This window comes from Taeniopygia guttata, chromosome 4A (genome assembly GCF_048771995.1).
Source record: "Taeniopygia guttata chromosome 4A, bTaeGut7.mat, whole genome shotgun sequence".
Classification (NCBI taxonomy): Eukaryota; Metazoa; Chordata; class Aves; order Passeriformes; family Estrildidae; genus Taeniopygia; species Taeniopygia guttata.
In genome coordinates this window covers 9,791,703-9,815,240 of record NC_133029.1, presented here as the reverse complement: position 1 = coordinate 9,815,240, position 23,538 = coordinate 9,791,703, and the positions used below count along the sequence as shown (strand labels likewise).

Below are 23,538 nucleotides of genomic sequence, written 5' to 3'. Positions count from 1 at the left end.
GCACATGACCACAACTGTGGTTCCAGAGCAGGACCATCATCTTGGGCAGCACTGCACTGTGATCCATCCTGCAGCACATCTGCTCCTTCTGCCTGCTGAACAGAGCCTGGTCTGCACCACTTGTATGTACAGCCCCTATCAAACAGGTCTCTTTGGCCTTCTGTGGGTTCTTCTTCCTTGCTCAGACACTTTCATCATTCAGAGAGTACAGCAATTTAAAAATTGTCTGTGCATAAGAATGAAGAAAGTGAAATGAAGGCAAATCAACTGTAAGATAAGTTTTTAGAAAAGTTAATATTGCATTTTGTGATAGATATGAAGGTGTTGAAGACCCTTGTTCTGTGTATGTAAAATTACATTAAAAGGAAAGCCTCTGCTATTTTGTTTTGTTTTATCCTCACATCTTCCCTCTTTCTCTTTAAGTCAGAGTGAATCTGATAGATGGATATGAACTTTCCCTATACAGTTTGTATAAGCCTCAAATAGTAATGGGGGGGGGAATCATACTTTTTTTAATCAGCAGATTTTCGTTGTCTAAGAAGAGAGGAAACATTTTAAGCTGATATTTTTTAATCAAGATAATGCCAGCACTAACACTGTTTTTATCCTTCCCATTCATCTAGGTATCACTGTAGATAAGCACGGATTTATTTACTTCGTTGATGGTACAATGATACGGAAAATTGATGAGAATGGTGTGATCACAACAATAATAGGTTCAAATGGCCTCACATCAACCCAGCCGTTGAGCTGTGACTCTGGGATGGACATCACTCAGGTAGACACCTCGTTTTTATGTGTTGTCACTTTGATACACATTGTAGAGACAGATCACTTACTTTCTTGTACTAAGATTGTATGTAGAATATGCTGGATGAGTCAGATAATTCTGAATGGCACAGTATGGAGTAGTTCTTCCACTCGCATGATTATTTTAAGGTGTATAAGTGTAAAACCACACTTGATTTTTTTTCCTGGAGATGGCCTGTGAATGTATAGAGGGTCTTACGTAAAAAATACAAACTGCTTTAAAAAGTTGCTTGCTACTCTGAGATAGATCTTCTAAGATAATCAGAGGTATAAAGTGCTTTCCTTTAGTCCAGCATTCAGACTGATTTGCTTAAACTAGTAAAAGGAAAAAAATAGATATTCTGTTTACATCTAAATCTCTTCTAACTCATGCAGGAGCATTGGAATAAGTAATTACACAACAGCAATATTGTTGTGAAACTCTTGGATTTCAATTTCTCAAAATACTTTTCAGTTCTTATGTCAAGAGCAAAAAAATAGGAATATTAAAAGAAATAGGAATAAAAGAACTTATCACATCTCTATGCTGAGAAAGAAATATGGATAATCATGGAGAAGCATAAATGGTACTCTTGGCTAGCCAGCAAGCATATGTACAGAGAGCACAAGGAAGGACTTGGCCTTTGCCAAGAAATAATTGAATTAATCAGCTTCAAAACAGGGGAGAAGTTGTACTTGAAAAAAATCTTGAGGCATTCAAGTGACATACTAAGCTATTATGGTCTGTGTCAGCTAATAACCAGGATCAGGTTAATTTTTCATTTCATTTTCTCCCTGCCCTTTCCTCTGTCCTTCACAACTGGAGAATCACAGTTAAAATTCAATGCATAACAATGGTAAGAGCTTGTTGCTTGTTTCTGAGTAGATTTTGAGTAATAGCAAATGACTGTGGTCTTCCATTCACATACCTGAAGAATGTGGGGTCAGTGTTTTGGTTCGTTCTTAATGAAATTTCACAGGGTCAAATGAAGGGATTTAATGCTGCTGTCACTGAGTGCAGAAGCACTCAGGGATTTTATTACTAGAATCAGAGCAGGAAGAAGTGTCTGTGTCCCATTTCAAATGTCACCAAATTACAAAATTCTTAGGAATTTTGGACCTCTGGAGATCATCCAGTCCAACGCTCTGCCATGGCAGAGTCACCTGGGGCAGGTGACACAGGAATGCATCCAGGGGGGTTTGGATGTCTCCAGAGAGGGAGACTCCACGACTTCCCTGGGCAGGTGTTCCAGCACTCTGCCAGACTCAACATAAAGAACTTCTTCCTCGTGTTGAGCTGAACTTCTTTTGCTTTTGTGTGTTCAGTGTTTCAGTGGACTCAATGTGTTTGCAAATGTGGGGAGGGGAACCTCAGCATCCCTGTTCCCTGTTCTAAGACAGACAGGCCTTTGTATTCTCTTGGGTCCTGTTGGTGTGTAATTATTCTATATAAAGCAGAACAGGGTCAACTGGCTTAGCTGTGCTAAACTCAGACTTAAATTAGCCTGGCAATGGTTTTAAGATTATGCAGCTTCTGGGCACTTTGGCTGCTGCTCTGGCCCCTTGCCTTGAGGGCAGCCTGTCCTGCAGGTGCTGAGCAGCAGCTGAGAGCCAGCAGCATTCCCACTGCACTGCTGCCCACCAGCTGGCAGCAGCCACGCTTCATGGAGCCCCCAGCTGCCTGCAGCACATGCATTTGCTTCTTGGGTGCATCTAACAACTGCCTGGGGCACCCATCAGCACATTGGGTATCTCTGAGGTCAGGGAAGGGTGCCAGCTGCAGCGTCTGCTCCCTGCCTTCTCCTTCTGCATCTGCACTCTCAGCCTGTAAAAATAATTGCTTTATTTGCCAATTGTAATATGTGCTGTGGTTTTGTGTTCAAGTTTTTGCTGATTTTGCTCAGTAAGAAAATGTCTCACTAAATCTCAACTAGGGAGTTTTAATCGTTTTCATTTCCTTTTGAAAAATGCAACTACCCATTAGCAAATAAGTCTCAGCAGGGGGTCTGGCAAATTTAGAAATAAAATTATTTATTTATTAAATTAAAACTGAATTTTAAAAGTAAAGGTTTTGGGCTGAAATCAAAAGTGCTAAATTTGTAAAATAGATTTTAATAGCCCTAAAATGCTAGTTCTTCATAGGCTGGCTACTTGCCAGAAACAAGTTTCATTTACCTCACCCTACAACATAGTACCAATGCCATGGAGGATGGGCTTCTGCAAAGTCATAGGTAAGAAAAAAAGATGTCATAGAGCAAATCATTCTTTATTCATCCGGGGTAGAGTCTCCTTTTCATAGAAGCAGAAATAAACACTTTTTTTTTTTCCCCCCCTGGAACACTTCAGGTGTTTCCATGCTGCAGGAAAATATGGCTGCACATTTTGCAGAATTTTTCTATTTTGTCAGTGTTCTGAGAAACTAAGACATGGTCTTACCCATAAATTGAGATAGTCTTCAATTAAATTGTGAATGCATGATAGTAAATAATCTAAAAAACATGGTAAATTATGTTGGACATATAAACATGTCCCTAAAAAGTGGCTGGGCTCATTTTCCAAGGGTAGCAACACTGTATAATTTTCTGTATATTTTTCACTGGTAAGTGAAGTCGCAATATGGACACTCTGCAACACGAAGCCTTTGGAAGCATTTCTTGTTTGGAAGACTTGTTTTGAGGGGATTTAAGTATACCTTTTTATTGAAATTTTTCACAAAATCCATACCTTTGAGGTATTTTGCATACACAGTAAATCATAGACGTGAAATAAATACCGAGGATTCTGAAAAGTAATTGTATTAAATTTGCTCAATCATCGTCTTCCAAAACTGTTGCTGATAACCAGAAAAGCCTATGAAGTAATCACACCCCCTTGAAGTCGAGCATGTTAATCTGGAATTATATCAATGAAAAAATTGAATTATACTTTTACTTAGAAACAAGTATATATCCTTGCAAGACTGCTGAGTTTATTCCAGAATGGCATAAACATAAATGAAAAATTAATTTGGCCCATCTCCACTTAAATTAGTTTTTGGCCAAGTTACAAATGGCATTTAAATCAAGAGAATGTGTGTTGCTCACAAATTATGTATTTAGAGAGACTTATGAAATAGGTTAATAAAATCATTTCTCAAAGCTAAATTTGTTCTGACAGTAAAATCAACAACTTGCCCAAAATCAGTATTTCTTAATTTACTGAAGTACAAAAATGTACTCCTGGAGTAAATATGTAGAGTAACTGTCCATTGCAAACACCACCATAAATGACAAGCTTTAGCTTTAAGGCATTCACTTTAATAAATGAGTTGATTATGAAAGGGTTTAATAATTTGTTTCAATATCAGTTTTCATGGTATTATTTTTGGTAATCGTTATGTGCTTGTTATTTACCACCTTCTCATTCTTAAGCATAATATTCTGCATTCATAACCGGGGAAGAAAGTACAGATGAGGCTGAAAAGATTCTATGTTGTGGCAAATAAACGACCAAGCTCTGACTAATTACTTCGATCTCATACTTCACTGGGGGGATTTTAATATGAATTTAGAAGGAAATGGATACTCAGCTGAACTCTTTGTATGGTCCACCAGCATTCTCTGTACTGTTTCAGCCTGTTCAGAACTTGGATGACTTTTCTTCTCTGCATAGATATTTCAGTGTTCTTCAATTAGTGAATAGAGAGAGCAAACCTAAAGAAAATGGTTCTTCAGAGCTGAGCATGTGAATATCTGTGTGGATGTGCTCAACACTCAGTATTGATGCCAGGACATCAGCAGACACCTACATGGTCATAAGCCACAACAGGAGTGCCAAGGGAAGGGACTTGGATGGAGAGAGAAAGAGAAGAGATGGATCATCATTTGGTTTCACTGCCTGATGGCTTTGGGCTGGATCCTTGTCTAGACCAGAAGCCTCTCTAGATTGTTTTTTTCTCACATGTACACACTCTCTTCATGTTTGCACATCTCTAGGTTACACTGATATTTTTTAGCTAGTTTATTGATAGCAGCTGAGAGCACATTGTGTGGGTATCTGTCTGTTGTCTGTCTGTCAGTATTCTTTTCCTCACAGTAAATTAAAAGCTCGTGCCAATTTCAAACAAATTTGTAGAGAAACACCCGCCTTCGCAGCAATTAAATTCCTACATGTTCCATAAAAAATATTAATCCAGCTGGAGGACAGAAACCTAAAGTGCCCTTTCAAAAGGAAATATTGCAGTATAAGCTTTCTTTTATTAAACTCCAGAGATTCTACTCAGGATGTAATAAATGCCCCATTCACAGGAAAACTTCATTTCGCGCTTGGATCTTATTAAACTCCCAAGTCAGTCAGCCATGCGACAGAAGTCCTTAGGAAGGCAGACTGCATCAGATCCAGTGTTCTTGGAAGTTATATTGACGTTGTGGGAGTTTTTGTGTGAAAGTAAAAACACTACAGCTCATCTTGAGTGATAAGCTTTGCTGTTCTGCCTCCAATGCTACAGTGAAAGCTGAGGAGAGAATTAGCAGATATTTCTACCATCTTGCAATTTCATCCTGTATCTTTCCTCCCATGAGAAATATGTGGGCTGAATTTCCACTGCTCCAAACCACAAGTCATTTTTATCTGTGTGAGTGGCTGCAGGTATTATCTGGGAGCTGTTTAAACCAATCTTGAGCACAGTCTCTGCAAATACAAAGACCAAACATTTGCAAGTCAACAGAAAATGAATCCCAAGAGCTTTTTCTTTGCCTGTAACCATGGTCTTGTTCTTGTGCTTATGTCAGTCCCACTAGGCACGAGTCTGTGCCAAAGCAATAGCTCCGACCTGATTGATGGTGTTAATAACTGTCACCGCCGTGTTCCAAAATGAAAGGTCTGGTTGGAAGACTTTTTCTTGACATTTGCACTTCATCAGCCTTTGTTCAGCAGTTCTCCACGTGAGGGAACCATCTATATTGTGTTGCTTCACATAAACTTCAGTGACACTGCAAAATGTTTTGCTCTCTTATAAAAATGTGACAGTGTTACTTACGTAGGCAATTTGCTTGCACAGGTCAAATTAAAAGGCAGATTTCTAGAACAGGGTTTAAAGGCGACCCATGCGTGGCAGGAATGTTGTGTCCTGGACAGCCTGCTTTGAATGATGGAGGAGAGGGGAGAGGGTAATAAGTGGTGCTGTTGATGACCTACTTGAAATAGTGAAGCGAGAGACAGACTGCTGGGAAGCAGGAGCGAAGATGAGCAGAATTGCTTGAAAATGTATTACATATCTCAAAAATGCAAACGCTGACATTGCTCCTGCAGTCACAAGGGCTGCAGGTGCTCCCCAGCAGCATCTGCACAGGCACAATATGCTTCAGTGGCATTGTGGGAGCCTTTTGAGCAGAACAAAAAGCTCCCAGGACATGGTGACCTCACTTGAAAGCAGCAATGAGGGTCTGCTCATTGGAGCAAGCACAGCCTGAACAGAACTTTTACTGGGTACATTTGGAGGAAGGAAAGAAAAATGTGAAAGACAAAAATATGATCTGATGACCGGGTGAGAACAGAGGAAGTGATCTGCCAGCACAAAACCAAATTGATTCTAGGCTGAAGTACTTCTAAGCCAGGTTGAGAGTAGAATATTGCAGAGCAACTGCAAGATTACAAGGGGCTGATTAATTAATTAGTATTGTAGCTTGGAACACACACTATTCCTGTAGGTATTTCTCTATGTACCCGACATTATAAACTGCATTCGTGTAAAAGCAGAAAGAAGAAAAGGCATCCTTTAACACTAGATGAACAATATTCTAATTGTGCCATCAGAAAGGGACAACTTCATTTTCACTGTAGCAAAGTATTGCGGAACTCACTCCTGTTCTTCCTTTCCTTTTAGTCCTCTACTTGTGTCATTTGATACGTTCTTCTAGCTGTGGGCAATTAATACAGCATAAATATTCCAAATTGCAGAACAAAGGCACACAAAACAGAAATAACAATTTATAGACCCTTTTATTTTATTTGTGGTCTTCCCTTACAGAAGACTTTCAGAGCTTTTTTCTTTTTAAAAAAGAACTCTTATTATTTTTTCTGGGTCTTGCTGGATGAAGGAGCCCAGAAAGCTGGGTTTTGGGTTTTTTTTTTTTCCAAAATAAAGCCATCTTGTTCCCTGGTTCTTTTTACTCTGCTGCTTAATTTCATATTCTTTCTTCTCTGGCTTTGCTGGAGTGGAAGTCATGGCCCCAGCAAAGCCAGCAGCTGTTTAGCCACTGACTTGAGTGGAACCAGGACTTCACCAAGCTTAATTGAAAGGGTAGTGAGAGGTGAGTGTGCAGTAAAGAGCAACTGTATCTCACAAGGAAGTATGTGCTTCTGAGAAATAGACCAGAACAGGTCTTCACTGAGGCATTTTCAAACCTTTTCAAAAATGAGGTGTCCCCCAATTAATTAAGTGTTACTCTTCGGAAACTAAGTCTATACACAATTGTTCCAGCCATAATAGCATATGCAGGAGCAAGCAGTCACTAGCATCCATACTTCAAAGCAAAACCAAGCTGAAAGCCTTTCTAAAAAAGGATCTTCAGGTGTAAGGGTAAATTTCTTTTCCCAGGGTACAGGATCAGCTAAGTAGCCACTCTACAACAGAAGCTGAGAGAAAAGTGGCTCATAGGGTTAGAACCTCAGGTGAAAAAAAGTCTGACAGCTTATAAATCAACCTTGTAGGTGTACAATGTCATTTTTCAAATATCAAACAGAAAGCAGGCTGGTTTTGTCAGAACTAATTTATATTCCAATCAAATTATTCTATCACTGAATTTGAAATTAGTCATAGACACAAGGTAGCATCCGATGAAGTCACACTGCCATTTCTCCTTTAAAGCCTAAATATTCTGTTTGTATTGAGCACCTGTAGAACAGCAATTTATCTCAATTATCTGCCATAAATAATCCATTATGACAGAGTAAAAGACTTTGTACATTTAATGAATTCTTCCAGCTATTGCATCCTCTCCTTTGATTGTTGAGGCAGTATTAGACACTTGATGAGGAAGTTAAGGAGATCTCTACTCATTACTTCCCTCTTAATTTCCTGCTACACAAAGGCTTTAATTCTTTCTTTCAAAAATGTGTTTCTAATAAGCACTGCAAGAAGGAAGACTCTTCTGTAAGAATTGGATAGCTGGTGAGAAGGGAGCAGCTCAGCCCTGACTCCAGGTGCTCTCAGATGCATCCTTCCAACTAGAAGAAACCTCCACACTCACCAAATGCTGCCTGCACATGCATAAAGCCCTTGCACATAACCATCCACCAGCTCATCCAAGCTGCCTTGCCACCCCCAGGCTTTCTCCAGCTCACACACCACCTGTGTCACACTGCCCAGCTCCACCAACTCCTGACCCTGTCTTAGCCATCTGGGCAATGGCTTCCCAGATGAGAAGCCTGTCTGATTTTGGGGTCTCCTGTCCGTCTTCCATAAGCAACCAAGTTCTCTTAAAGCTCCACCTTTTATTTAATATGTGCAAGTAGCCTTTGATTATCTCTCTTATCTAAATATGGTTTCAGTACAATGGAATAAAGTGGATCGGTTACTTTTGGCAGAAAATTATTATCTCTACTGTGTTGAATTGCACTGTGGAAAATGTTCAGTACAGCTTTGTCAGACTGGTGGGAGTCTGCAATGTGTTGAGATACATTGGTCACTACGTCTGTCTTTTTTCATCTGTTGCAGAGACATAATGGACAAAATGTAAGCATGAAGGAGATATTGATACCTAATCTATTATCTGTATGTGCATATGTGACTGTGTCTGTATACATACAGGTGTATGTGGTTTCTTCAGACACTGCAGAGGTACCATAAATAATCAGATAGTGAAAGCTGGTCCCTGCCATCCTGGGCTCCAAGCCCCAAGTCAGTCTGCTGAGAAGAGGATGTGGGTGTTCAGAGGAACATGCAGAGGCAAAGCAAGCAGGCAATGTCCCTTCTTTTGTTTTAATCCAGTGGTTCATCCACATCCACTAGCAAGGTTTGCCTGTGATTTAACAAACAGCTGTTTTGATGGAGACAATTCCTACTTTAGCCATGTTTTTTAAAATTGTCAGGGCTGGAACTGTGTGCATGTTGCTTTCCTCCTCTCACCAAGCAGTCCTTCACATATTTATGGGCCAAAGGACCTCCCACAGATGTAACAGGTTTTTTGTGTTATGAAGTGAATAACAATAATAACTGAGCTCTGTGTGGAGCTGTCTTTACTGCCTCTGTTCCAAACCCTTCCGATTGCACACTGTATTCTGGTTTGGCCACTTGGAAATGTTGCACAGCTTTTTTTAGGGAGGGGACCAGGGGAGTGACAACGAAATGGGTTGTCACAAGTCTGGAGTTTTGAGGGCAGCAGGCACCAGAGGTGATCTGTCCTGCAGAGATGTCACACACTGCAGGGATAGAAATTCTTGAATTGGCTTGGTCAGAGTAGGTACCATGGCAGGAGCTGCAGCCTGGGCAGTGACAGGTAGGAATGCCTGATTTCATCTCTCTATGATACCATGTTTGCTGCAGCATTTTTTCTACCACTGGCTGTGCCAAGGGAAAAAATAATGAAAAGACACTGTGGAGGAAAAAACTTTTCCTCAGTGGACGAAAAAAATTGCAAATGTCAAGACAGAAATGGGTTCTGCCCATTTGTAGTGTGCCACAGTGAGGGTGTTCTTAAAGCTGTGCATTATGGGGCTCAGGTCACAGAGAGCTGCAAACAGAATGATAGAGAGCACCATTTTATACAGTATGTTACTCTGACAATAACTCATTTACAAACAAATTAGTTAAAAATGTCTGGAGGACATTCAGCTTTTATAAACTGGGCTTCATCTCCTGGCGATAGCTTCCTTTGGGATGAGTATGCCGTGCAAAATGATACACTGCCTTGGAGAATAAATTTACGAAGTTTAGCAATGTAGGTCACATTGCAGGAAATCATAAATGTCTGAACATCACTCAATAGCCATTCAATCAACTGCTCAAAGCAGAATGGGAAACTGAGCAGTGTGTAGTTGTCTCCAGTGAGAACCAGGGAAAGTCACGATATGATTTAAACTCTTTAGAGCCTCCATCCATATGTTCTACATTTTTATTCCTTTTTTCTTGCGACTTCAGAATTAAAATTCTTTGTCCATATCAACACTGACAATAAAAACAACATGATTTTTGCTATTGCTGCCATAAGCTATGTGTGTTGGGTGGCTCAAGAAAGGTGTGCCAAAAATTTAGGGAATCAGAAGAGTTCAAATGGTTGAAATTTGTATAAGCAGTCTAGTCCTAAGGAAATAATTTCATTGTGAATTTTTGTATGCTTTGAGATTTTAAAGGACATTTCTAGACCTAGTACTTGCTTGGGATTCTTTTAGCTTTCTGGGTCCAGAAGCTGCTGGAAGCCTGAGATCCAGATGTTTAGGACCTCACTAGAGATGTCAAGGGTCACTCGGAAGGCATCTAGGACTTTTTAAGGTATGCAGCCTTTCTAGATCTACAGCACATGGAGCAGCAGAATCCATGGCTTCTGGAGCATGGCTTGAGAGCCACTGGATCTTTCTCCTGCAGTAGTTTGGAAGCCTTTTAGAGCTTTTTCTTAGAGCCTGCCTGGCATTTCTATGGAGCCCTTTGAGCCTTTCTAGGCTTGAAGCCATGCTATGCCTTTCTAGATCTAGAACTCAGCTACTGAAAATCAAAAACTATTTATTGATCTGATAAGGAACCCGGGCGAAACTAATTTCAGGTGCACTTTTAAAATCTCTTTTCTAGAACCTTTTTGGAAGGCAAGTAAAGAGAATTCCTCTCCTTCTGTCCAAGTTAATCCATCTCAGGCTTGAGATATGTTATTCAGTCAAGTGGTAGTTATTGAATTTTGCTTTAAAAGCTTTAGTCCTAAACATTACCCTTGTAAGCTGTTCTGGCACAGTCTGACAATGCATATCCAAATATGCATTACAGCAGTAACCAAAGCCCTGAACTGACAGAAATTTAAAGTAGAGAGTGCCTGCTTACAGTCTCAGACTAGACTCAAATGTTCTCCAGTGCATTTTCTTGCATTTAATCAATACAAATGCTCTCACCGAAGGGTTGCTGCACAGAATGCTCTTGTCTTGTTTGTTCTGCAAAATGCAAGGTGACTAATTTTTTTCTGTTAGCTGTTTGAAGTCTTACAGCAGTATGTGTTTGCTTTCTGTTCAGCACCTTAGCTAGTTTGTTGGAATTAATTTTCCTCAGTTGAAATACCTATTGTGTAAATACTTGGGAAAGATTAATTGCAGAAAATCATCTTGTGATAACAATTGATCTTGGTGCTAATTTCTGTAAAAGTAAGAACTCAAATTACGCCTGTTAGTTTTTCTGCCTACCATTTTTATATCTATGAGGAAAAAAATGTGTAATTTAAAGATAACCATGAAACTTCTGTAGCTGTTTTGCTTTAACTCTCTGCTAAATTTCAGTAAATAATTAGTTCACTCTTACAATGGATTTTAAAAAGCTTTTACTACTGAATTGCATAACGTTGTAGGAATTTGCTGTAGAAGATGCCCTGCCATAAGCATGAATTGCAGGATAGCTATTTTTCCCATCCTGTTTTCTTTCCCTTGCAGAAGTTGTATTTGCGAGTTTAACTCTTAAGGGAAGGCTTAAAGCACAGAAGTGATTTTGAAAGCTGTGGAGTTGGCATTTGTTCTGATCCTTGTGGGAATATGTTTCACAGCCCTGAGGTGGCTGAGGAGCAGTTTTGGCTCCCACATCTCAACTGGAAACATCCTGGCTGCAGCTCCTCATCCTTCACTTCCCCCAGTCCTGCTTTCTGCCCATCCCTGGAGTTAAAGGAGCTCTGCCCTGAGGAGCAGAGCTGTTGTCAGAGGTAAAGATCCTGCAGAGGCAGGCGATTTCCTGGGCACAAATCTGCAGGAATTAATTTCAAGAATTTAATTTAAATTTTCATTTTGAGTTTCATTCAGAATTCAAGGAAGAGTCTGAATTTAGGTGATATACTCGCCGTGGCTGGTTTTACTGAAAGCAAGGGGCTTGCCTTTTTCAGTTTTGGAAATTTCATTTTATGTATCCTCTCATCCTCTCAGTTTTCAGGCCAGATGCTTTTATGAAGCTCAGCAGTTATTGGAAACAAAAGACACAATAACGTGCTAGCTCCAGCCCCTCACTGTTCTCAAACAGCTCTTAATTACTGTCTCAATTAAAGCTTTTCCAGATACTCCTTTCCCTTATCTGCATTGGCAGCACACTGGCTTTCTGTATCCAGAACTGCTGAGCCCAAAATGGAGAGATGAAGCCAAAACTCAAGATTTATGCAGCCTCGCTTTTGTGCCATCTTGTCTGACAAGCCCCAGGACCTGGAACTGCGAGTTACAAAGTGAGGTAGAATGGAGCCAGTCCTGTTATTAGCTAGATTTCCACCTGGTCCCATTCCCTCCTTTTGGCTGTGCAAATTACCTGCAGCAGCATGTTTGGAGGACATCTATTCCCACTCCAGCACTGGAGACATGTTTGGGTTAGAATCAAATTCATGGTCTATTTTGAGATATTTTAATTGAAGAGTCTAAGATTCCTCCTCTCAGAGGTACCAGTCTGTTCTAAATACTTCAGAAATTCCTTCTGGGCATTTAACAAAGCGTTCCTTTCATAGCCTGTGTAAACCATGGGTACCATGTTTAAACAGGCTTAAATGGCTTAGCAATCTAAGTCCCATTGATTTTTATAGTCAGTGTGCTTATGTGACGCTGGATAATATTCCCTCTATTGTTAAATAAGGACAATTTGAAAATCGTCCCCATAGAAATCAACTTTTTCTATCGATTTACTAGACCCCAGATACGGTCTTTGAAGTTGTGAAGCAGTAAAAAATAACAAGAAATTATGAAACAAGAAGAGAGCTGGGAAATGAGTGCACAGCAAGTCTTGAGGCAAGCAAAGACAAGCAGTGAAAACTGTTGAAGTGGTGCCTTTCCTTCATATTCCTGCAGCAGGTCCCTCATCAGCTGGAAATAATTAACAGCAAAAGCAGGTTGGCAGGGAGATTCTCTGAGCCAAGACCCTGGAGAACTGGTGGCCTCAGACCTCTGAGCTGCATCTGTAAATGTGCCACAGTTGCTTTCCCAGCCCAGGGTAGAAAACAGCAGCCATTAGACTGTAAAACTCATTTATCTGGGTTTTTCACTAGGAACCAGTGAGTGCAGAGAGCAACATTTGTGAAGTCTAGGGCAGGGATTGCTACAACTGAACTGTAAAATGTTGGATTTTATGCTATGCAGCATCAGAAGCAGGAGACACAAAGGCTCCTCCAGCATGGGGTGAGGCTGTAATCCCACCGTAGGGAAAGGTCCCCAGTGTCAAACCACAGGACCTGAATTGTGTCACTGTGTGCCATTAAAAAAGGAGCAAAGCTGATGAGGGGAGCTGACAGTGTCAGTGTCAACAAAAGGAAGAGCCCAGAGTGAGAGCAAACTGACAGAAAATGATGAAAAAATATCCATGATTGTTAAAAGGAAAAAAAAATAGAGAGAAATATATATATATAGTGAGACATCCTGTGAAGAGTTCAGGGAAGCAGAACCAGTCTCCTTCAGCCCTGTAAACTACCAGCTCACTCCTAATGGCCTGCCTGTGTGAGTCCTTCCTTGGAGCCACTTCTCTCCCAGGAGGAATGAGAAAGAAGGGTTTAGGCAGCAGGAGAGAAAAATGCTACTTAGGAGGAGGACATTGTGGTGAGCAAAAGGGTTTGGCCTGGAAACAACATCTGAAGTGAGCATGAATAGCACCCATGGGAACAGCATGGAGCTGTGCCAGGGGAGATGTGGGCTGGATATCAGGAAAAGGTTCTTCACCCAGAGGGTGGTCAGGCCCTAGAACAGGGAAGTGTTCGTGGCACCAAGCCTGACAGAGTTCAAGGAGCATTTGGATAATGTCCTCAGGCACATGGTGTGATTTTTGGGGCTGTGCTGTGCAAGGTCAGGAGTTGGACTAGATATATGCAGGTCCATCCCTCTCAGGATGTTTTATGATTCTTAAGATAAATAAAAGGAAATTTATAAAGGAAGTTAGCAGTAAAAGAGAAATCCAGAAGAGGCCATGAGCAGGTCTGCAAGTGCATATCATAGAGCTGAAGACAGGAAGAGGTAGCATAAACAGAAGTGCTTGAAGCTGAGCAGCACAGATAGGAAGTAATCCATCAGTCAGGACTATCATAAAAAAATTTTGGCATGAATTTCATGATACTACATGAAATTGAATCAAAATAAACAAGCAATGCATGGCAAGAAATCAAAGCAATGGTGAAGCCTTTCTAGGGATTTATGCAGCTTCTTTTAATCCATGATAAATGAAACTTATCCCACTGAAATTTACCCCCACAATCAAACAGTTAAGCTCTTGAAACTGGCATTTGCAGACAAGGATAAATTTTTCACTCTTTACTTGTCTTACTTTGATATGAACAGTATAAATTGTTTGATATGATTTGTTTAAAACTGTACCAAAATGGCTCAGCCATCAAACGTCATGCAAAATGTGCAGAAAGTTTTATCCATATGTTCAAAACCAAAAGTGAAGCAGTGTTCTTCACAAACTAACTCATGGATGTGTGTATTGTAAATGCAGGTGAACCCAATGGGAAAAAATTACGATGTCTGACTCAATTTGGAAGGCTGAATGATTTATTTATCATAACTATGCTAAAATACAGTAATATACTATATAAAAGGAGGATACTAAAACTACATACTACTTTCTCTGACTAACTCTAACCCAACTCGTGACCCTCTCTCTCCAGTCCAGCCCCAGGTGGGTTGGATTGGCCATCAGGCTCAAACAATCCTCACCAGAATCCAATCAAGCAATCACTCCAGGTAAACAATTCTCCAAACACATTCCACATAGGAAAAACAAGGAGCAGAAATAGAAATTGTTTTCTCTTTCATTTCTGTCTGTGCACGTCTATGAAAAATCCTGAGAGGGAGAGAAATGTGCTTGCCACATGTGTGTACATCTACAGGCACGTATGGTTAAGTATGTGTGTGGACCCTCCTAGCAGTGCCATTGGGCAAAAAGCTCATGCTATTAATTTAGTTGTCAAGCTTTGCTGTGGGAGAATGGAGTGGGTTTGTGTGGCAAGGTTTGCTGTAGCAGGGGGGCTGCAGGGATGGCTTCTGTGAGAAGCCCCCATGTCCAGTGGATCCAAGGGCAGCTGGTGCCAAGATGGACCCAATGCTGGCCAAGGCATTAGCAGCAGTGGGAACACTTCTGGGATAATGTGTCTAAAAAAGAGAAAAAAACCTCCTCAAGAGAGATAAGTGAGAATATGTGAGAGGAACAACTCTGCAGCCACCCAGGTCAGTGAAGTAGGAGGAGGAGATGCTCTAGGTGCTGGAGCAGAAATTCCTTTGCAGCCTGTGTTGCAGCTCATGGTGAAATATCCCAGTGAAAATTCATTTAAACTAAAGCCACCTTAGTGCACTTGACATGAAAAAATGTATTAGAAAGCCAGACTGGTGGGTGTTAATTTTGCACTTCTCAAACCAGAGATGGATTGTTAGATGTAGCTGGAGTCTTTATGTTAACAGTTAAATGCTGAATTCCCAGAAAAGCTGACATGTTAATACTTACATGCAAAAAGTCTCATTGCTCAAGGGTTCACTTGTTTTGTCAGTGATTTCTATTGTATATACTCAGTCCCCCGTGAATCAAACCAGAATTGTCACCAGAAAATTTCAGTCTGTGATGAATAAACAAACCCTGGCTGCTTGTTTATAATGGGATAATCAGCAATGCCATTTCTGGTCAGTGCTCAAAAAAAAAAAAAAAAAATAAAAAAAATTAAGCAGCCCCATTGAATATAAGAAAAAATGCTTGGAATTGGCCCAATTTTGAGTTACAAAAAATATATACTTATATAGAAAAGGACTATTTTACACAGACTTGTGAAGTAGTGCTTCAAATTTAAAGGTTGATTAACTGATTTAATATTCTAACTCTAACTGAGGTTTTGTCTGGAAAAACTTTGTAGTAGGCACAGTGGTATCAGATGAAAATCGAGGTGCTTCTCTGTAAAATGTTTATTGCCTTTGAATGAAGCACAACTGATGGTTTGGTCACAGAAGCTGCCAGAGGGCAGCTTGCTTTAACGAGAAGTAAACAACCAGTGACTTTTCAAGGTAACAGTGAACCTGAGGGTGCAGTTACACTTCAGCTTAAGCTGATTTAGGTGATTAGTTTTTTGCCAGCAAACTGTCTTGAACCTGCTCTCTGTAGGAACACACGAACTGGCCTTGCTGCTGGGGACTGCACTGGGAGAAGGGGTGGAGTGGGACAGCAGCAGTCCCATCTTACACTAGATTAAGATGTCATGAAGACTAATCTTGACAAAAACAGTGCAGATTTTTTTCTAAATTTGTGAAATTCTTGTTCAGATTAGGAATGCTCAGTGATTTGTGCTGTTGTGTATGTTTGATTTTAATTGGGCTATTGCACCTTTTTTCCCCCTCCAATTTCACCAGCATAAGCTTGCAGTGTGCAGCAGCTGGTTTTTATGCTACAATCTCCAGACAGGTGTATGCTACCTTTAATATTTCAGATTAAATTTAACCATGGATACATCCATGACTGCTTTAAACTGCAGAAGGGGAGCTGTAGGAATAATTACGTTCATTTAGCTTTGCAGAGCAGAGAGCTGGGCAGCATTTCTGGTGTAGTAACAAAAATTGTTTGAATATTTCAAACTAAAATTTTATTTATTTTTACCTCACTGCAGCTAGTTTTACAGATGTGAGCAGTATGAAAGCAAATATGCTCTTAGTTAACAGCTGTTAAGCTTTAGGCACATTGCTTCAAGTGAAATGTGCAGCTGCATAAGAGTTTCTTCTATCTCAGTAAACCAAAGCAGCCCCAAATAAACCAGAGAAAAAGTTGTTTAGTCCCAAACCAGTCCCTGTTTATCTGCAGTACACCAGACATACCTTCACAGTGGGAGGAATTCACATTATTTGCTGGGTGAAGGCTGTGTGGCTGGTCCAAAAAAGAAAACCAGCTATCAAAACATGGCAGGTGCTAGGCAAGGTCATTATGGTAAAATAGATGGTTTTGTCCCAGATTTTTATTTGTGAATAATCTAGTTACAGTTAATCAAATATTATTTTTATAGCAATGCCATCTGTGGAGGCTCTTAAAGTTGAAGGTGTCTATTTGCCATTAAAATCCATCTACTTTGGTAGAAAAAGCAATTATTCTGCATTAAAAGGTGCATTGCAAATATGGTTTTTTCCAAGCTTCTTGGAGAAAGCCACATAGACATAGATTTTTCGGTTAAGTGAAGAGTTTTATTTGGTGTCCTGGCGAACTCTCAGCTGAAGCAAGAGCTAACAGTGGTGTTCAAACCAGCCTCAGAGCAGTGGGTGGAACCCAGGCAGTCACACGTGCACAGAAATTAGCACTGTTATGGGCAGAATCTGTTTCCAACTGCTTCAGCACATTCAGCATCATTTGGAAGGCTTCAACCACCTGGTTCAGAAGAAATCTTGAGCCCAACAGCATTAGTCTTAATGCCAGTTGTGGGCACAAGGAGGAATGGGATTGCTCCATGGACCTTTGTACTGTGTGGTCACCACACAGGATGAGACACGGCAGCTGCAGTGCCCTCACATTATTAAAACATCACTTACCAAACCAGCAATGCACTCCTGGAAATGAGATTATTCAGGAAATACTGCTGCTTGAGAAAGGGAGAGACTTGGCGTCCAGCCTGGTTGCCGAGCTGACCCCAGGCAAGCAGGTGGCTAGTGATGGCCACACGCTCCACCATATGGTGCTCCTCAGTGCTGAGCATTGTGTTAGCATCAGCAGTCTCTACATTCATAGTGCTTTTAATTAGCTCAGTGGAAAAATGAGCAAAACCAGCATCAAAGTGTGAATAAGTGAAATAGTAAAAGCTTCTGTGACATATAAAGCATATAAAACAGTTACATTTTAGGCTGGTAATTATTGTCTTTTGATGATTGAAATATTTAGACCAGAAAAATTCACTCAGATAAAAGGAGCCATCTCTTCATGAAGGATAATAAGGAAAGCATCCTGAGACAGACTTAAATATGATCTCTTGGAATCTCAGGGGCTCTGCTGTTTTCTGACCTTTCCAGAGACAACCTGGAGTCCAAATCGTCCACTGGCATGGCACGGGGAGAGGGACCAGTCTGCTCTGTTGTTGTTTCCCAGTTCAGCAATCCTGCAATGCATTTCTCAGCAGAAGGAGTTTGAAGCTCTGGCCAGCACATGCTGTAATCAGCAGCCTGTGTACTGGTTGCCTCCTTTCAGGTTGACAGGGAGCTCCGCTTTTAATTTGAAGCATGTTTAATTCCTCCAGATCACAATGCAAAAGGTGTCAGATGAGGGAGGTCATTCTTCAGCTATTTCCTCCAGCTTGGTTTGAAACTTCCTTTGGTCTGCACTCTCACCTGCACGGAGAAAGGCAAAAAGCTACCCTTAAGTATGACAAATTTACTTAATCCATGACTGAAATAATGAATTCAAAAGCAAAACCATTATAAATAATTAAGCTTGGCTACATTATCATACAAAATAAGATATATTGGTGTATTATTTTGTTACAAATAATTAAGCTTGTATTTTTTGTGGCATATAAGTCTTATAAACATTTCTTGTTTAGTAAATAACAGCAGAAATGTGTCCTACTCTTTTGGTATGTCATTTTCCTTTTTTGCTAACAGGCAATTAAAGTGTTACAACATTGACAACCTCTCACTGTTTTCCACTCTGCCAGCATTGACTGCAACCTTGAAACAATAACATTGAGACCTAAAAAATTTTCTGGCTGATGTTGCATGACATGAAGTGTGTGTTTTTATTTGCATGACTGCATAGGTGTAATAAAGTTCCCGCTTTAATGGACTTGTGCAAATACCTCTCAGAGGGTGCTGAATTACTTTTCAAATCAAATTTTGTTCCACACCAGAGTGGGACCTCAGAAAAGAGTATACTTGTTGAAATTTGTTCCAAACCTAATTAAAGGTGCTGGAGGAGCAGTGCTGAGAGAATCTGCCAGGCGTCTTGATGATACGATCAGAGATGGTTAAAGAAAACTGCCGTACTGCCCTAATCATTCCTTCTCCCTTTTTTTCCCTGCCTCCCCCTTAATATTTTTTCCAGGTGCGGTTAGAGTGGCCAACAGACCTCACAGTGAACCCTCTGGACAATTCACTGTATGTGCTGGACAACAACATCGTCCTGCAGATCTCTGAGAACAGGCGCGTGCGGATTATCGCGGGGCGCCCCATTCACTGCCAGGTGCCCGGCATTGACCACTTCCTGGTGAGCAAGGTGGCCATCCACTCCACCCTGGAGTCCGCCCGCGCCATCGCCGTGTCCCACAGCGGCATCCTCTACATCGCAGAGACCGACGAGAGGAAAATCAACCGCATCCAGCAGGTCACAACCAACGGGGAAATTTCTGTCATTGCTGGAGCCCCGTCAGATTGTGACTGCAAGATTGATCCTAATTGTGACTGTTTTTCAGGTGAGCAGATGCTTTTTATTTCCTGTCTGTCATCTGTTGAGATTCTCTGGTAAAGCTGCAGATCAGCAAAGTAACAAGGGGAAGGAGAGACAAGCAATGATTGAGTTTCCTTGGAAAGCCCAAAACCTTATCAGCAGATCTTCATGAATTTAATCCATTGACTTCTGAGATGTGAGTCTTCCCTTGCCATTCGAGGGACTTCAGGATGGTCCTAGATTTTTCTCTTTTGATACAGTGATTACACACTGTTCAGAATTAGTTCCAGCTCTGCCTTGCTGTGTCATTTGTCAAAGCTGCATTTGCCCCTATTGGAGATGGTACCAAATTGTACCTAAATGTTACTGGAGCAGGCAGCCCTCTCAGCAAGAGGAGTACCAAGGGGTTTCATATCAAGTGCAAAACACCAGCTTATGCCTTCTCATCACTCATGTCATACTGCACCACCAGCAAACATACTCTGCAGAATTTCTTTTTCTTTGTGTGTTTCAAACTGGAGCCAGTTCCAGGGCTGCAGTGCATGGCTGGACATTCTCAGCAGCACAGCCACTCTCCCCTGCATGCACCAAAGCAAAGTGTGGCTCTTTTATTTCATAAAAACATAATGGGACAAAGGGCAGCATTCCCATACAGAGGTGTGCAGTATGTTGCCATCTTGTCATCTCTAAGAACCGCCATGTTCAGCTCCATAATAATGTCATCATAATTCTTAAGCCTCTCATTTCAAATAAAAGGTTAATTACTGACAAGGAAACATTAAGTATGTCAAAAACAGAGAGGAAAAAGTGCAAATGGTCTTCTAGAGAAGGTGGGTTGCTGACCTAGCGTTGTGATGATAATCAAAGGTTCCATGCTTTGCCAAGTGCTGCCAGCTTTAGTGGTGGCTGCGGGAGACCAGTGAGGAACAGAATCCTGGACAGGAATTGAGGAAAACTACTCTCAGTGCTGAAAAATGAAAAAAACTGTGGCAAATATAATGATTGTGCCAGCCTGGTTTGGTGAAAGGCAGGGTCAGCTTGGCAGAAAGATTCACTGATTTTTCCATTTCCAAGGAAGCATAGGGTGTGCTCAAACACTCCAGCAATTTCGTGTCTCAGTCAGGAGAAGGAGAGCAATACACGCAGTAATGTGGTTTTCCCTAAGAGTGAGGTTTAATATGCTTTCTTGCTATTTACAGAAAATCCTGCTCATGTAAACTCATTTTGATAGATGCATACAGACCGTGATAATGCAAAGATCCTTTTGAAACCTTAAATGACACAAATCAAGTAAATTGTCAAGAGATACTGAAAGGGATTGTTTCTCAAGGAGCTTTTTGGCTGCTGTTCTGATTTTGTTTTCCTGCAGTGTTAAGTTTTTAATAAGTATAAACTAATCTTTCTTTCAGTGCTATTTTAGCTGAATTACTGGGTTTTATTTTCTTTTTATTTACAACACAATTCTACTTTAACAACATGCTAACAGACAGTAAGTAGGGAATGAAACTTCAGGTATCATGGTCTTTTCTTTCAAAATTCTGCATTAAAGCTTTCCTGAACAGCAGGGTTTGGGACTCAGCAAAAACGCTGTGAATTAGATAATTTATATTCCTGTTTGTCTTCACTGAGACTAATTTAGAATTGCACCAACCTTAGATAATAGGGATTTAATTAGTTGGAAGAGGATATTGTTTTATTGACCTGTAAATGATACTGCAGAGAAGCAGCATGTCAGGCTTAGAGGATCAGCTTAACAAGGGCATTAGAGATTGCTAAAATTACCATTTCTCCTCCAGGTGATGGTGGATATGCCAAAGATGCAAAGCTGAAAGCACCTTCTTCGCTGGCAGTGTCTCCCGATGCCACGCTGTACGTGGCAGACCTGGGCAACGTGCGCATCCGCGCCGTGAGCCGCAACAGGGCCCACCTCAGCGACTCCAACCTGTACGAGATCGCCTCGCCCGCCGACCAGGAGCTCTACCAGTTCACCGTCAACGGCACCCACCTGCACACGCTCAACCTCATCACCAGGGACTACATCTACAACTTCTCCTACAGCGGGGACGGGGACGTGGCCACCATCACCAGCAGCAACGGGAACTCGGTGCACATCCGCAGGGACACGAGCGGGCTGCCCCTGTGGGTTGTGGTGCCGGGGGGACAGGTCTACTGGCTCACCATAAGCAGCAATGGGGTTCTCAAAAGGGTCTATGCCCAAGGCTACAACCTGGCCCTGATGACATATCCTGGAAACACGGGGCTTCTAGCAACCAAGAGTGATGAAAACGGATGGACAACTGTGTATGAGTAAGTGCATGACATTAAATGGCTAGTGCAAGGAACCCTATTTTATGAGGTCTGAAACTTACCTATGAGCACTGAAACTTTTTTTAGACAGGTATAGTCATTTAAAAAGACACCCTGCTACTAACATTGTGTGAGACAGGACAAGCAGGGCAGTTGCACAAGCTTTTAAAATAAAGCACTGCCATTTCTTTGGTGCCTAAACCTGTCATATGTAAAAGCTCTGTGCATAGTGCCTGTTAAGTGCAGCAGAAATTGCCTGAAATTACACTTCATTTGCACTTTATTGTTATGAATCTGTTTCTTTAAATGAAAAGATGAGATTTTTTTTTTTTTTGGGTAACTTAAGAGGTACAGGCAAGTTGTGATATGAATCAGGAATTTGCAAAATTCCCGAAGAGGGCAAAAAGGGGAAAATTAGCATACTCATCAGAAAACAGGGCATTGCAAAGGAAATTGAGAATCACAGTGGAAGGAATATCCAAAGACAAGAATGAGCCTGTCTCTACCAGCAGGGGAGGAAGATCGGTAATAATAACAAAAGGATATTTAATAGCAAAAGGCTGTATATTAACGGGAGTAGGAAAGGCTTCATAAACAAGACCACTGATAGAACTTCCAAAAAGCAAGACAATATAGTTAAAGATGGAGTCAGGACATCCCAATCTGGTCCCAGAGAAAGAATAACCCAAGAGAAAGTTCATTTTTGATTTATAAAGAAGTGTTTTGTATCAGGATTTCTCATTATTTGTAATTAATTGTCATAATCCCTGTTTGAGGATGCAACAAGTGCTGGATGGAAATCATGTTCCTAGTTCAGAGTCCTTAAGGAGCATAATAGTGCCTATTTTCTGTGGAATGTAGGAGTTCGTGGTCAAAAACTGAAATGAAAACCATCCAGGTGAGATTGGAACAAAAAACTCATTGATAAGAAGTGAGTTACTGTCTGAGTCACCTGGAGAGGTACTTGAGTCCCTGTCATTACAGGGTTTTAGAATTATAATTTCTTCAAATGAAAGTAGGATAAAAGCACAGAAAATGCTGCCTAGTATGTGGGTTTTTTTATTCAACAGGATGTTTCTTCATCCTGTTCTCTATTATTCTGACAAAGGCTAAATTAATAGGGTGGCATAAGTATAAGCCATTAGAGAGGGCCTTTTTTACAATACCTGGGAAAACAAAAGCATACAGGGACTTCCTGGTTCAGTTATCATTATCAAACATCTATTGATGGAAATTTAAACTCTCCTGCAACAACAGAAGCTCACTGATACCCTGGTGCTGTTCAAACACTGATCAGAGTCACCTTTTATAAACAGAACTGACTGTAAATGTATGCATGCTTTTTTAAAATAATTTCAGTGCTGAGAGTTAGCCATTTATATCCCCACTTGATGATGATGTCAGTCCAGACCACAGACCAGTGACACTTTCAAAGAGCCTTCACAGTAACTCCATGTCATGTCTATTAAAATGCTGAACAGCAGGCCTTGTAGCAGGGCCTTGATTGTTAGAGCATGGGAGAGCAGATTATCTTCAGTCATGTGCCTTTTAGTCCTGGCATTCTTACTCTGTCCCACTGACACTGACCATAAACCATTTCACACTATTGTTCTTGCTATACTATTGCTTGGTCCTCTTTTTAAAGTATGGCTCAAGTGTTGAAAGATCTTTTAAAGTACTTTACCTGCTTGCAAGTGTCTCCTGCTATGTGTAGTATTGACTTATTCTGTGCCTTGGGAGGATTTTTATGATGTATATGATTAACACAAAGAAATTTTGCTAAATTAAACAGTTTTATATACTTTCCTAGCTTTAACTACAGGATGGATAACACTGTCCTCACCAATGCTTTGAGTTGTCCAGGCTTTGCATGACCACACACTCCTGCCAGCCTACATCAGTCAGGGAAAATTAACAGAATTACAACT

At 40.8% G+C, this 23,538-nt stretch overlaps 1 protein-coding gene across 22 annotated transcripts in view; it reads left to right on the top strand.

Moving 5' to 3' along the window:
* The window catches only part of TENM1 (teneurin transmembrane protein 1), an 873,984-nt gene that overhangs the window by 827,876 nt on the left and 22,570 nt on the right, over positions 1–23,538 (top strand). For all 22 annotated transcript variants that reach the window (XM_072929129.1, XM_072929141.1, XM_072929139.1 and 19 more), the window contains 3 exons: positions 624–778; positions 18,962–19,328; positions 21,100–21,610. In XM_072929129.1, coding sequence (XP_072785230.1) covers positions 624–778; positions 18,962–19,328; positions 21,100–21,610 — 1,033 coding nt within the window. The remainder of the gene's footprint in view (positions 1–623; positions 779–18,961; positions 19,329–21,099; positions 21,611–23,538) is intronic.